We start from the raw sequence: 16307 nt of genomic DNA, 5'->3' as shown, positions 1-16307 counted from the left end.
CTCAATTCATAGAATTATAGAATCATTAAGGTTGAAAAATACCTCCAGGATCATTGAGTCCAACCTTTGACTGAACACTCTGTCAACTAAACCATAGCACTAAGTGCCACATACAGTTTTTTCTTGAATACTTCAAGAGACGGTGACTCTACCACTTCCCCAGGCAGCCCTTTCCCATGTCTGACCACCCTTTCTGTGAAAAAATTCCTCCTGATGTCCAAACTGACTCTCCCCTGGCACAGTTTGAGGCCATTTCTTCTCGTCATGTTGCTAATTATCTCAGTGTATCAAGTTTATTTATGAGAAATCCTACGATAGTAGATTGAAGCTACCACACAAACTAAAATTACATGCCTATAGCCTCATCATTGTTTCAGTCAGAAAAATTCTCTATGTCCTCTGAGGCAGGATTGTGCAGACAGATTGCTACAGGAAAGCAAAACAACTGGGACACAAGAAATGTCCAGTTTAAGCTTCTTTCTTACCTATCATACTTGGCAATGTCTGCAGTCTTCTGGCACTATGGATATTTCTAAGGAGTCTGACAGGTTCAAAAATACCTTTGCCTAATTCAGGAATAATCTAGCATCATTTACAAACAAAGGCCATGAAACTTCCCTTAACACATATATTAGCTAAGCAATCTTACTTAGAAGAATTTCCTGGTTTAGCGTCTTTTCAGAGGCGGAAAGCCCAGCAGAACATAGAGCAGCTTGCTGTAAAACGTTAACTAGACCCACTGCATAAATTTGCTCTCTAAATCCAAAGGAATTAGGATTAAACTTTAATTAGTTTATTACACTTTTCTCTGCTAAACTTAAGAGACCTTTAAAATCACATAGTTTCAACCACCATCATGGGCAGGGACACCTTTCACCAGACTGGGTTGCTCAGAGTCCCATCCAACCTGGTCTTGAACACTTCCAGGGACGGGGCATCCACAACTTCCCTGAGCAACCTGTTCCAGTGCCTCATCACCCTCACAGTAAAGAATCTATTCCTATGTGTGTTACTGGTAAAGCTAAGGATGACATGCACAGGATGGATAAAGGTTCCCAAAACCTGGAACAAAAAAGCATAACAGGTGACCTGGTTTAAGTAATTATTTTTTTAATACAGTACACAGAAAGCAAGTTTACTTTGATCTTGAATAATGAGTGGCAATAGCTGAGTTATGTCCTCAAGCTTTAACTAGTTAAGAACAAACTAACTTGTTTGGGTCAAGAACAAGAGACATCAAAATTTTATGGCAAAGCACTGTCACTTTACCAAAACTAAGGTGTAAGAATAAGAATATTCAGCCTGAAGCACAATTAATAACAAAAGCACTTACTCTGAAAATCAAAACAACAAAGCCCACAGATTCTAAGTTTGCAAAGATGTACGAATGCTGCTGCACTCAGAAATGAGAGACACCTGTCCCAGCACCAAAAGGACTGTAACACAAGACTAACAGGTATGACCTATAACCAGTTGTGGCTTTGTTTTGAATTTCAGGGCTTCGTAATTGACTGCTTAGTCTTCCTTAAAGCTATACACAAAAACATAAAATCAAAATGCCACACAGCTAAGAACAATATCTCCTGCAGCTAATGAACATCCGTGTAATATGCATGTTTCATAAACTTCCATAAAGTAACAGGAATGCCTTGCTGTTAAAAGGCCAGATGTATTTTATCTACCCTTCCCATTATTCTAACTAGCATTCTAGTCTTCTCAGGACTCCCATCATTCAATCATTAATAGCATATTTTCTTTGCACCTGTATATAGCAATTACAGAACCTACTTGTTTCAAGACAAGAATAATAATGGAATTATTATGAAGTTCAAGAGACACAACTATTTAACATCAAGTCTCAGGATTTTCAAGTCTAAAGAGATTACTTTGCTCAAATTATATTTGATTTATCTCTTCCATTGATTATGACTACTTGTGGGGACAGTGCAAATGCTCTGTTTCAAGGAATAATGAAAATATAATCCTCATTGAAGCTTACGTAAGATTTGCAAGATAGAAGAATGCTTCCTGCCTTGAGGGCTTCTGTTGTTCAAATCTTACTTTTCCAAACATCACAAATGCAAGATGCATTCCCAGTGCAGTGATACCTGCATGCCTTTTCTTAAATATTGTATGTTACGGAATAAACAGAAGAAAACAAAAAAAAATCCCCAATCCAGGCACAAGATGCAGTTTTGTAAACTAGTTGCAGACTTCATGATCCAGTCCATGTCTATGTAGTTCTAAAGCAATAAAAGTTCTGCATAAAACTTTCCTTCTACAGTGATTTCCTTACTGACACTTTTACTCTCTCTTCTCTGGTTTCTGCCAAAACTATTTCTCAGACCTCAAACTGGAGATGTCATTACTGCACACAAAAGCGTTGAGGTTTGGTCCTATGAAAATAGTTGTAGGGGTATCAATAAGCAGTAATACAAACACAGGATTTATGCATATTCAATGTTGCAATAACAGATTAGGCTACTGGCCCATCCAGGGTTTTATAATGCTGAAGGGGATGATCATAGAATGTGATTATCTTCTCCATAAACAGATATTTTTATTAGATTTCCTCAGTTTAAATCTAATCCTTGAAAAATATGAAGGATTATTAACAACAGTTTAATAATAACTCTGCAAGGCCTTATCCACTGTAGAGACATGTGTTACATACTCAGCATACACGAGACAGTAAATTGAGCACTGATACACGTCTTGCTAATGTGCTAACACAGCGGAAGGATAGTGATGCTTAACTACACTGCAAACAAACTACTTACATTGCTGCTCTTGTAACACAGAATAATTTAGGGTTGCAGATGAATATTTAGACACTTCTAGATGCAGTTTCGAGCATGTATGAAAGCCAGCAATGGTAAGTGAAATCTACCTCAAAATAGAAGAAAGCTACTGGAGAAAATTTGCAATAAGTTGCACAGAAATGCCTCTGATAAACTACCTGTTTTTTCTGTTTGCATCATCACAAGAATGCTCATCACTTTGGTTTTACAGAAGGATGAATAAAGAGGGAATTTTGTTTTGATTAAAAACTACAAAAGGAGTTATTGAAATGCATTAGCTCTTCAAAGTTCAGAGACAGAAGTATTTTTTACAGTTGTGGGATACATTAGGTCTTCTGTTAGCCTAACACAAATACATCAGTCAAAGTCTCCAAAGAAAAACAACTCTCTAAACATTTAGAACTCAATTCCTCAACATGCCTTTAACATCTTTGTTAATGACAAATTAGGGGTGAAGAAACCAACAGCATAAAAAGAGACTAATTTTGAAATGTTGATTTTCAAAACATGAACTGAATGCCAAAATGTTTTTAACCCAAAGATGGTGAAAAGAATGATCAGTGTCTGAATCTTTCATTAAGTATACAGTAGCAAAATCATCAGTTTGGCAGCTACATAATGTCCATGCCCCAACAACTGCTACAACTAAGTCTCCTCACTTCCACAGTTGTGTTACCTTCCATGGTAACACATGGCCCTAAATCTAAGCTTCTCTAATGGTTTCTCAAATAAAGTTTCACTCTTGATCAAAAATTCATGGATCACCAACATGGAGATTAGACAGTATAGAAAAAAATCTGACCTAAATATCAAAGCAGTACTCTGTGTGTGAGAATTTCTATTGTGCACATCTGTTCTTGGCAAACTACTAAATATTAAATGGTTATGAAGTCTCCTATTTAAAGCCGAGCTACTCAATTTAACAGCTGTATTTCCTACTTCCTTTTTTTTCTTTAGAGTATATTAAAGACAACATGTTACAATGATACTCTAAGAATAGAAGGGCATAAAATATTGGCTAGAAAGATAAGATTTCCTGGCTTAACAGAAAAAGTGAAAGATATGGTTGATAAATTCCCTTCTTCCAGCAACATTCTGTGAGCATTCAGAAAGAAATAAAACAACCTCTCATATTGGTTATAATCAGGAGAGGGAAACAAGGAGATATTGTCTATAAGCAGATAAAAAAACCCGAAACACCATGGTCAAACATGTAAACTAAGCATAACATAGACAAGAGCTGGAGGAAGACACTTTAGAGATACAGCCAAAAGAGATAAAAAGAATAGGAAGATGTGATAGAAACAAACCAAACAGTCAAGAGTTCATGATTATGCTGAAAGAGAGGAGTACATGTGGGAGGGGGATGGATGGAATGAAACTAGGAATGCAGTGGTTTGACCCTGGCTGGGGACCAGGTACCCACCAAAGCCACTCAATCACTTCCCTCCTCAGCTGGACAGGGGAGAGAAAACAGAAGAAAGGGCTCATGAGTTAAGGACACAGAGAGATCACAGATTACTGTCATGGTCAAAACAGACTTGACTTGGAGTAATTAGCTGAATTTATTACCAATCAAAATCTGAGCAGTATAATGAGAAGTAAAATAAACCTTAAAAACAACTTTCCCCAGCCCTCCACTCCTTCCTGATTCTCTGCCTCCTCTCTGCCAGTTGCACAGGGACACGGGGAATGGGGGTTACAGTCAGTTCATCAAATGTTGTTTCTAACTGCTTCCTCCTCAGAAGGAAGAGTCCTTCCCCTGCTCCAGCATGGGGTCGCTCCTACAGGAAACAGTTCTCCACAAACTTCTCCAGCCTGCGTCCTTCCTACAGATTGCAGGTCTTCACAAACTGATCCAGTGTGGGTCTCTTCCACAGGGTGCAGTCCTTCAGGAGCAGGCTTCTCTCTAGGGGTCTGCAAGTCCTGCCAGTAACCTGTCCAGCATGGGCTTCCCACAGGGTCACAGCCTTCCTAAGGCATCCACTTGCTCTGGCATGAGGCTCCTCCACAGGCTGCAGGTGGATCTCTGTTGCCCTGTAGACCTCCATGGGCTGCAGGAGCACAGCCTGCCTCATGATGGTTTTTCCCATCAGCCGCAGGGGAAGCTCTGCTCTGGTACCTGGAGTACCTCCTCCCCCTCTTTCACTGACCTCAGTGTCTGCAGAATGGTTTGTCTCACATATTCTCACTCCTTTCTTCTCTGGCTGCAATTACTTCCGTGCCAATTTTTTTTTCTCTTCTTAAATATGTTACAGAATCACAGAACAGACTGAGTTGGAAGGGACCCGGAAGGGACCTTAAAGATCATCTAGTTCTAACCCCCCTGTCAAGGACAGGGCCATCTTACACTAGACTAGGCTGCTCAGAGCCCCACTCAACCTGGCCTTGAACACTCCCAAGGATAGGGCATTCACAGCTTCTCTGGACAATCTGTTCCAGTACCTCACCACACTCACAGTAAAGAATTTTTTCCTAACATCTAATCTAAACCTATTCTCTTTCAGTTTGAAGCCATTCCCCCTTATCCTGTCACTACATGCTCTTGTAAAAAGTTTCTTTCCATCTTTCTTGTAGTCTCCTTTCAGATACTAGAAGGACACAATTAGGTCACCCCAAAAGCCTTCTCTTTTCCAGGCTGAAAAATCCCAATTCTCTTAGCCTTTCCTCATAGGAGAGGTGTTCCATGCCTCTAATCAACTTGGTGGCAAAACTGCAAGCCAAATTGAGGTAGCTTATTCCCCCTCTCCTTCCATGAGAGAAAGATAAACTAGCTCATGCTTATCTTGAGATCCAAGCACACACAGAGGGTGTTAATACAAACCACGCCACACTCAAATCATCTCCAGGTTTGCCTTGCAGCTACTTATTGCTTAGTCTACAATCTAGGGTGCAGTACTCAAAATCCCAAGAGAGCTGACACTTAGATCTCTGCAAGCCTGAATTTCAGAGCTGCCTTCATTTGCCACAAGACCTTGAAGTTCAGATGCTCAGAAGCACTTGAGTCTTGACAACACTGAGTATGGTTGTACCCACTTGTAACCTAAATGAGACCTGGTAACTATACACTCAGCATCGATATCCTCCTAAAAACAATGTCAGTCAGACAGTCCCAAGAGTTCCTTATGAAACACAATGGTAGCTAAAATTTGATTTCCAAATACAGCTTGAGAAAGCAAAGCCCTGTCATATATTTACTAGTCAGAGAAGTCCTACCTCTGTCCTTTAAATTACAATGTCCCAACTTCTGTTCTCCAGGCACACTCCAGTCATACCAACAATCTTTAAAAGCCAAAGGTCTCATTCTTTTAATGGCCAATTCTTTTTAAATAAATAAACTCTCATTCAGCTCCAGTTTTTCAGGCCACTCAGGCATTCATTCAACCCCACTTGCCTTACCTCAAAAAACTCTTCAGTATACACAACAGCCTTTTCTCCTCCCTTAGTCTTGCATCCTAGCAAATTCTTCTTCTCAAAGTTGTCTCCACATACACTTAGAGTCTTTTCATTCATTCACCTTTTATCTAAGTGCTCTCTTAATCCATGTGAATCAAGTAACTCCAAAAACCTGCCTGGACTGGCAAAGGAAAAAGTGGAGTTTTGCCTCATCCATTCTTCATGGCTCCTGATCTACAAGACCTTAAAAGGAACTGTATCCTATGCTTCCTACACCTTCCTCTACTAATTGTCTTTATGCAGCCTTTGACAATCTTCCCTGGTTGCACAGGACAGTACAGCACAGCTGCCTTGAATACAACCTCTTCTGGTCTGCCATAGCTATAACCATAGCCCTGCTACATGTCTCTTCACACTGAGCACAGAATAAATACAGAGTGACTACTACAGTCAACTTCTAGTCAAGTTACTCCAACTAGAGAAGCTACCTTACGAGCAAGAGTTCCGACACTATAATTGATCAATTTACGCAACCAGTGGAATCTGCTTTATGCCACAGTTATTTCAACTGCTCAAGGATTTTTCACCTCTGGTTGTAGTATGTGGCTCCAGCACCACATATGGATTTGCACCTCACTAATGTCATGCAGCCTCAGCTAAGAAACACGATTTACTGAGAACTCCACAACAGCAATTTACTGTGTGCCGCAATTTTAAACTTCTAGTTATATGGTCTTCTGCAATAGGTAGTAAGGTCATGCAATCAGTTTGGTTAAATTCTGCATAAAGCTGTTTTCCGATCTTTTTCCATGGATTCTCCTTTAAGAGTATTTATAATAACTGATTTCCTTCAAAGATTTCAAGACACGCTATCTACACAGCCTTAAAATGAATTTCCAAAAATTATGTTCTTGTGATTTTGTCTACACATTTCCTTTTGCTTTTGGATTGTGCTGATGAGTGTTCAAACAGAATTATGTATCACATTCCTGCTGGTACTCTTTGAAGGCTTTTTTCTGTTTAGTGTCTTTGCTCAAGCTGAGCAGGTGGTCCCCACAACTTCTCCTTCATTTTAGGAAAGAGAAGTTTTCCACTCACAACTCAGCTCCTCATCCACAATGTTAACTTCGCTTCATGCTACTCCCTCATAATCGAGTTCTTGAAGCCTGGTGATCCAAAATCTCTAAGCAGACGTTTCCATTTCAGTAATGTATTTTTCTGAATGATGTTTTCATTTCCAAAGATGCTTGGTATCTGTTTAGTTCTGATTATGTCTTTCAAGTGCTGAAATATGATAAAATCTCCTGGTGATGAAATATGAGTGGTATTTCCCTCAAACACTCAGCAAATTGTCTTCAATACCAACAGCTGTTTTCTTGTCACTAATAAATAATTTTTTCATCACCTCCCTCCACTGACAAGCAATTAAATGTGAAATAAATCAAATAAACTGGGATGCTCCTATTGCTCAGTTTGGTTGAAAGCAGACTCATACGATCTAGTCTTTAACATTCTTTACTTCTGTAATCAATTTCTCCGGGTGCTGGTTATGCCACAGGTTTTTTTCTTTGTGTTTCTGCCACAAGACAGCCAAGCCCATTTACACTGCTTCTCCAGTTTCTGGTGTGTTCCTGTCTAATCCTTGTGTTTTACCCCGTCACGGTCACAGATGGAAAAAACTGTTCTCTTGAAAAATTTTTCCCAAGAAAATTGTATCTGCAAGACAAGTATCAAAAATCACCAAGTCACCATTCCAAATCACCAAGTCTAATGCTCAGCCATCCATCCAAAAGCTTAGGAACACATTCTGCTTTGTTTCTGTGAAATAGACTTCTTGTATCTTCATCTCACCCTTCATTCTCTCTCCCCCCATCACCACTTCCTGAGAAACTTTCACTGAGATTCTACTTGCCTCCAGCTTTGGCACAAATCCTCAAATACAAGGGACTACTTGCACTCAGAGTGTTCTGCTAACCACCCCAATGAGCTTTCCTCAAGCATAAACATTCAGGATCCTTTGGCCATAGTTGGTTTCTCCATGGGGAAATGAATGAGGGAAGAAGAAACAACTTTTGTTCCAGTTCTGTTCCCTGGACTGAAAAAGAAAACGAACCTGAACTTCTTGGGCATTCTTAAAGATCTTCCTGGCAAAAGTTTTTATGGCAATCTGTATTCCCATGGAAGCTGTTCCACTGATTCACTCTTCAGGCAAGCAGCTGTAAATTTCCCATGTTTTCTGTCCTCATTGCCTTATGCTTCTGACCCAACTGATAAAAACTACAACTGAAATTGTTCCTGAACAAGATGCTACATAGAAGACTATCCTACCACTAAAGTGAAAGTTTGCATCTTTCTCCTCTCTCCTTTCTTACTGACGGAAAAAGTCTGTAATCTTATTAACTGCAACAGCTGTAAATAGTTGCTGTTCCAAAGTAGTCCCAGCTGGCCCGGGATGGCCCTGCCTCCTTAAACTCCGAGCACCAAGAACAATCATTCTCACCCAAAGTCAGTAAAGCCTTCTGCTCTTCAGCTCAATACATTCAAATTAACTAGTTCCTCTAAATAAATCTTTCTGTACAGCGTTTCACAAATCTCCTTTTCAAGCCACAGTCTCCTATTCCCCCTCCCCAACTGTCAGTGGTCTCTTCACCCAAGTTTTGAAATTTCCACATTCTTCCTTCCTGGATTGTGTCCTGGGTTATTCATCTTAATAGTTCCCCTGGACACAGCCTGGAACCTCCCTGAAAGTCACTTGCTCAGTCATCTAATCATATCCTAAATCCTTCCTGGCAGATCTCACCTCAACCAGCTACTCCAGCTGAGAGAAAGAAGGAAGCCCTGCCCTAGCTATTACATGGAACCAGTCCCATGCCCTTACAGAAATAAGGGCATGGAATTCCTAGATCATCCTTCCTGATAGTAACTGTTCTTCCGACCACCTTTCTTTTTTTCTTCTGATGACTACCAAGACCATGTTTCTGACCTTTGTATCTCTCCTTGAAGTTTATGGCTTCCTAAATTATATCCCTCAGCCTCCTAGGTGAATATACAGCTACAATAGATTTTTTAGACATAGTCAAGTAAGGAGAGAAAAAAAAAAATTTTTCAACAAATGAACAAGCAAAAACATTAATGTAAGGCTGAAAATGTACTTGATAATATATATGGGGAAAATGGCACAGAACACTAATACTATTTCCAAATGCAAGATCTAAAAAAAACTTCCAAAAAACCAAACCCACAAACAAAACAGCTTTAGACAGCATGCTTAATGCTGAAAAAAACCCCTGTGACATCATTCAAACAAAATCCAGTTAGGCTCATCATAAAGAACCCTTTTGGGGTTCTTTTTAGTCTCAGAAAAGGTCATTTGCTTTTAAATAGTACAGAGCAGGGGAGGAAAAAGATCAAATCCTTAACGTGCAAAAATAAAGCAGCACAAAACTCAGTGGGACATTCTGGCACAGTTCTACACAAGTCTCATCACAGGAGTCTGAGGCAGCAGGAGAAAACACCTGCTGGCAGGACAATCCTGCTGAATACTAAGAACAGGGCTAAAGACAGATGGGTGTCCAATAAAAAATGGAAGTGGGAACTGGAGAGAATAAGTGTAGGAGTCGTAGTGGGAATAAAATTTCTTCACATTTTGTTGTGTAATTTTGCTGTGTAGTAGTGTTTCAGTATGATTTATTGTGTAATGCTATTGCATAGCATCATTTGTTGAGCAACTTTGCTGCGTGGTATAGTCTTTTATTTAATGATATTGAACATTAGGCAATGGTCTTGCATGCCATAATTTAAGTTTTCTGTTGAGCAATATCACTGTCATAGCTCTTGACACAAAGGTGAATTGCATGAATTCACATAACATTGCTGAATTCATGATTTGAACATATCATAAAATGGTTTGGGTTGGAAAGATCCTTAAATATCAGCTAGTTCCAACCACCCTGACAGCAGGCAGAGACACCTTCCATTAGACCTTCAAAGCCCCATCCAACCGGTCTTGAACACTTCCAGGGATGATACATCCACAACTTCTCTGGGCAACCTGTTCCAGCGCCTCATCACCCTCACAGTAAAGAATTCCTAATATCTAATCTAAACCTGCCCTCTTCCAGTTTGAATCCATTACCCCTTGTCCTATCACTACATGCTCTTGTAAAGGTCCCTATCCACCTCTCCTGTCACCTGCCTTTAGGTACTGGAAGGATGCTATATATTCACTCAGACATGGCAAATGGAGACAATTATTTTTGTCTGAACAAAGACACATGCAGAAAAGCAGCAAATTGAGTGGAACTTAATGCATTAAGAAATTATTTCATTGAAAAGCTACACAGCATTGCCTCATGAATGACATTTTCTTATCCAGAGCTACCTTGTGACTACAATGTGAGACGTTACATGTTTTGCCTATCCATATCTGACCGTAATCCCTTCAGGACCTTGGTTTACTTACTACTGGGTATAAAACGCTGTTGTATGTTTTTCTGCTCTGTCCAAAACTAGCCTTGCAGGAACCTGCTGAAATTCAGAATTTGAACAAGAAACGCTCCACCTCTTACACAAAATAGGACTGATTATTTCATTACAATGGAATCCTGTGTTAACAGCAACACTACCGAACTTAGAGCAAAAATTTAAAATTCTGCATTAGAAAATTAGTAAGACTTAAGCATATTTTAGTTGCCATCAAAGTGTAGTCACCCTACTACTAAACATTCTACAAAGAGGAGAAGAAGTGAAAGTTTGCTCCATATGTAGTATCACTGTCAGTTACATTATTGTTACATTCTTTACATTTACTTGCTTTTTCATCCCCCTCCTTTTTTTTTTTTAGTTTTTCTCTCATCATTTTTGCTTACAACAAACATGGTCTATGTACAGACTTAAATAACATGTTTGAAGTTCAGGAAACATATCAGAAGTTGAAGTATTTTTTCCAAAGAAATCAAGTAATCCATAAGGATATCAATTTTGTACTCACATCTATTTTTATATCCATCTGAAAATGCTATTGATGGGCTAGAACAGCATCTCTTTCACACATTACCTGGCAGTCTACAAACAATGGTATGTTGCAAGAGGCAGAGAAAGAGAGCAAACACTGGTAAATTACAATGCAGTGCTGCTGCAAGCATTTTTATTTGCTCTCGTATTCTGGCAGTTGTTAAATACAAAAAAGAAAAACACACATGTAGGCTTAATTTTTAAAATATGGCAAAACACCTAAGTTATGGGAAGGCAAATTGTGGAAAAAAGTGAGCTCCTTCTATCTATAACATAAAATTAATTTGTTATCTGACAGATGGCAGAAAGGAGGGGGGCGGAAAAGCAAAGACTGCTGATGCAGTGAGCTCCCCGTCTGCAATGAAGGCCCCACATTTCCACTCACCACACTGCCACAAAACACGTCCATAGGTGCATTCGCTGCGGTTTTGCTCTATGTGTTTTTAGGTTTAAATCAAAATAGCCTAGACCTCATCATTGCGTGGACAACTAAGAAAACGAGGAAAACATCCAGAGAAGTGATCCTTCTGTCAACTGCCCATGCCTACTCACAATATGAGCTATGAAAGCTGCAACTCCTTTCATTTGACCAACGAGACAGAGCCATTCACGCTGACCAATAACACCTCCAGAGCTACTAGGCACTGCAGCAAATGACCACCTCGTTTACTGTTCCAACACTGAAAGCTGCTTTTTCACATTTCTCCATATTCCAAGACATTCTCTCTTCCTTCAGCATCTCCCACATTGCAGTCGTGGAGCGCAATTACAGAAATGGAGCATATTAAAAATGAAAAACAGCAAAATTGACCCAAACACACTTAATATAAAACAAAAAGCTTCAGCACTGACGGTAATAATCGTTTCCTCATTTCGTTTGCTTAACTCCACGCGATGCCGGCACGGGGCTTCCACCTGCCGCAGAAGCCGGAGGCCGTCTGAGCTCCGGCACGAAGTACCGGAGGGCCTCGCTTACCTCCGACATCAGATTCCCGTATGACCAGCCCAAGGCACATCGCGGCGAGAGGGAACCAGAGGAGCCACGGCTCTGGGAAGCGGATTTCGCTCCGTGCAGCCCGCGGGCGCCCGAGGGACACCCTCACCTTGCCACGACGCGATGCCCCGCGCACCCCGGGCCCTTACCCGGGATTACGGCGGATAAACAAACGAAGCACCCAAGCTCCCCCAGAAGGACGAGGAGGAGAGGCGGGTGCGGGGGGTCCCGGGGAGCCGGAGCGCGCTCCGCGTCTCCCCGGAGACGGAGCCATTTTGAGCCGCTGCGCATCAGTGGCAGCGGGCGGGGGGCGCCGGGCACGGCGATGGCGGGGCCGGGGCCGCCCTGGCGCGTTACCTCGGATGCTCCAGGTCCAGCGATAGAACTCGAGGGTGTCGTTCACCACGCTGGACACGAGGCCCATGGCGCTGGGGGGCTCGGCGGCGGCGGCACCCATGATGAGCAGCAGCAGCAGCGGCGGCGGAGCCGGCAGACCTGTCTCGGCGCGTGCGTCCGTACCTCTGCGCCGGGGCTGCTGCTGCTGCTGCCCCTTCTACAGCCGGGGATGTGATTTAAATCTCTATCTCTCGGTATCTTCCCTCCAGACTCCGCCTCGCTCCCGTCACCGGCTCCCGTGCCCCGCGGGCAGGGTGGAGGGCGCGGAGGCGGGGGGCGGCGGCGGCTCCGCAGCTCGGTGCGCAGCGCCCGGCGCGGTGCGGAGCCGAGCGCAGGCAGCCGAGCGGCGGCGTCACGTGGCCGCCGTCCCGCTGCCCGCCGGCGGCGCCCGCGGGGTGCGCGGCCGCACGGCCCCGCACGGCCCGGCCGCGCAGGCGCCCCGCCGCCCCCCGCGCGAGCAGGTGCGGGGCGGCGCGGGGACCCCGCTCCTCCCTCACCGCGTGTGCGGGGCGGCGAAGGGCAGCTTCTTGACTTAACCGGGCTTTTTATTGTCAAATAGGATTTGGTTTGGTTATTTTTTTACCAGACGGGGTTAAAAAAAAAAAAAAAATTCAGGCAGTTCTTATTGCCTTTCTTCCTGTTCGCTTTGTAGCAGTTTGGATTTTCCTTCTCTTTTTCCCCCTCTCACTCGCCCCTGACGGACATGCCGAGGCACCGCCGCTCGCCACGCTCGCGTTACATCCATTTGTGCGCACCGAAGTATCGGCTCTTCTGCTTCTGCAAGGAGCCTCCGCTAAAGTCCCTTCTCCTCCCAGCACGGATAACACCAGCAACGGCAACGGGACCTCGCTACCTCCCTGCCCCACCGGCTGGTGGCACTTCACTGACCAGCCTCCTCCAGGCGCCACCCACGCTCTCCCCTCTTCTGCTACACCAAGGCCTGGATGTTCGCTCCATGGCGCAAAGAGGTTTTCCCTGCCCAGAGCGTTGCTGGGTGCTACAGAAGGAGCACCCTGCGTTTCAGCCCCAACAAACCCCCTTCCTGGTGTGAGGGCACCAGCTGCTGCTCACAGCCTTTGCTTCTTATCTCCTCCTGCCAACTTGTCTCTCACCCTCCCTTTCCCACGGTCTGCATAGTGCGGATGGCTGCATGACACCCCCGGGATCGGTTTGCCCACTGAGGGGCAGGAGGGGACCTGCTCCACCCGAGTTGTGAGCTTTCCTCACAGCAGACAGCAGATCAGATGGTATCTACCTCTCCCTTCTCCAGTGCACCAGCACCTTTGTCACTTGTCACTTGGTCTTGTTGAGCACAGCTCACACTCCTCCTCCTGGGTGAGTCACCGTCTGCTTAGCTCCTGGACTGCCCGGCTGCTGCGATCCCAGCCCTATGGAGAGGAGAGGCACACTGGCCATCACTAGGTACTCCACAGTAAGCAGAGCTGCTGCACCAAAACCAGGTGTTTGGGAGAAGGAATCACCTCCACTGGGAAAAGGAAGAGGAGCTATGTCAACCCCTGGAGGCCTGGACGGACAGGGAAGTCCAGCTTATCCCAATGCCACCTGAAAGTTGGAGCAAAGCAAGGCTATTGGACACAGATGTATGGACAACTACTAGTTGCATGAATTACGCTGACTTGAATTACGCTTTATTTTGATGGCACTGATCATGGCAGAAGGTCTGGTGAAAGCTCTGAAATGGATCTGTCACTGGGCAGGGCAACCTGCTTCCCAAGTTGCGGGCAGACAGTGTAGTGTTAGCTGTGGTTCCTGTGCCTCCTTTAGGAGAAACCACTGCAGTGTATTGTTGGACATTGAGAATCTTAATTGTGGTTAGTATTGTCTGAAGCACAGCTTTGGAACTTTTTTTTTAACACTATCATTTAAATCAAAAGGAAACCAGAAGACTGAGTCATAATCCTCAAATTGGTGTATGGCCATTTGCTTGAAACAGAATGGGCTACTGAATGAATCAACATGACAAAGGATTGCACTTCACTGCCTTTGTTGGGCAAGATGCGGACTAAAGAGAGTGCCACCAACACAAGGAGTGAAGATCCATTCTATCTACCAAAGAACAAAAAAGGAACAAGACATATTATCAATATTAATATATATTCCTGTTAATAGTTAATAGCCTAGATATGCTAACTTCTGTATTAAAATGATTACTTATTTATTCTGTGGAAGACTTTTTTGCACAATTGACACCAATAATTATTGTGTATAAAATGTTTATACAGTCCAATTTACTGTTTCATCTATTTCAGATTAAATAACTTTCCTTGATTGCAACTAAATCCTTTATACTGGCTGTATGATTGTACATAGATAATTTTACAGAGCAAATAAGCCTTGAGAAGAGCCGCAACTGAGCTGCAGAGTTTGGACAATGGGGAGAAGATGAACAATCTAATGAGAGTAACTTCCTTTGTGCTTTGAGATTGCCTGTAAAAAATGTGCTGAAATCTATGACAAACTATTTTCATTAGTTTAACTTTCAGCCTGCAAGTATATGGACATGCTTTTAAGATTAGGTCTGTGTCTGGGGGCTTCCAAACACATTCCAGCTACTTTCCTACATTTGTGCACCCAGCAAGATGTGGTGGATCTAAAAATGCTGAGACCATGTCTTCTACTTAAAGAGAGCAGAAGGAGAAAGGCATTCAAAGGCACAGTATCAAAGCATTCTCCGGGAATGGAGCATGGTAGTCAGAAAAAGATGATTTTTCAATATTGTTAATTAGTGTTGTCATCTTCTACCTGGTAATCTACATGTTCTAAAACCTGGACATCTCAGATGGGCAAATTTCTTCTAGGAAAAGGCAGACCTGTGGCAGCTAACCCCAGAGGAATGTACACATGTATTCCCAACTGTGCTCTGTCCCTTTGGCCAGCTCTCCAGGGTGTTTGTGCTGGCAGCAGGCAAGTCTGTGTGCTTCAGGAAGGGTGCAGAAGGTAACAGGAAGTTGTGGGACAGCCTGCCTCAAGGAAGGTCTCCTCACAGTTCCCATTCCACATACAAATTGTTTGTATTTCTTCCAGATCTTTTGGTAAAAACCCCCAATTATATCTCATTTCAAAACTGTTTCAAGCCATTTTCTGCTTCTTCATGAAACAAATAAATAGTGATAGAAATTTTTCAAATTCCGGATGACCAGTGCCTTTAGTAACGCTTATAAAAACACACATATTCATTAATTTCAGTGAAGCATACTCTATCATAATGTTTGATGAATCAGCAGATGCTTCTACACTAGTTGAAAGTATTCCCACTCAGGTTTCGCTTCAGGTTAGCAATGAAATTGCTGTAAGGGGAAAAATGTAAGACAGGTGTGTTTGGTAATATTTATGAAGAGCAGTAGGAAGAAAGCAGTCAAACTTTGTATGTTGCCACCAGTGATCCCTCCAGACAGCTCACCAAAAGACAAAAACAGCCGTAAAAGAACTCTGCCTTGCTACAAAGAGAATCACCACAGTCAGCAACGAAAGCATAACGGTGCTTGAATCAAAGCATTTGACAGATCTAAATGTTACACCATGTGGTAAGGGACAACCTATTCACTTACCAGTAAGGAAGGCATATAAAGTATTATATGTGTTAAGCACAACCAAATTTAAATGTTCAAAATACCTTAACTTTAGAAATATGTTTTGATTAACTGTTGAACTATCATATTTTTTCATTTGTTTCCATCAATGTCTCA

The 16307-nt window shown here is 42.6% G+C and overlaps 1 protein-coding gene across 3 annotated transcripts in view; it reads right to left on the bottom strand.

The window, feature by feature from the left end:
* ELOVL4 (ELOVL fatty acid elongase 4) overlaps positions 1-12897 on the bottom strand; it is a 34278-nt gene extending 21381 nt beyond the window's left edge. Inside the window, exon 1 of one of the 3 annotated variants that reach the window (XM_032684171.1) lies at positions 12562-12897. In XM_032684171.1, coding sequence (XP_032540062.1) covers positions 12562-12661 — 100 coding nt within the window. In that variant the 5' untranslated portion in view covers positions 12662-12897. Of the gene's footprint in view, positions 1-12021; positions 12043-12186; positions 12306-12561 lie in introns of those variants that run through there. The other 2 variants (XM_032684172.1, XM_032684173.1) reach the window with 2 other exon arrangements.
* Positions 12898-16307: the final 3410 nt, after the last annotated feature.

The sequence above is a fragment of the Chiroxiphia lanceolata genome, chromosome 3, assembly GCF_009829145.1.
Source record: "Chiroxiphia lanceolata isolate bChiLan1 chromosome 3, bChiLan1.pri, whole genome shotgun sequence".
Taxonomy (NCBI): domain Eukaryota; kingdom Metazoa; phylum Chordata; class Aves; order Passeriformes; family Pipridae; genus Chiroxiphia; species Chiroxiphia lanceolata.
The sequence above is the reverse complement of the archived record's forward strand: the minus strand, read 5'-3'. Positions and strand labels throughout refer to the sequence as shown.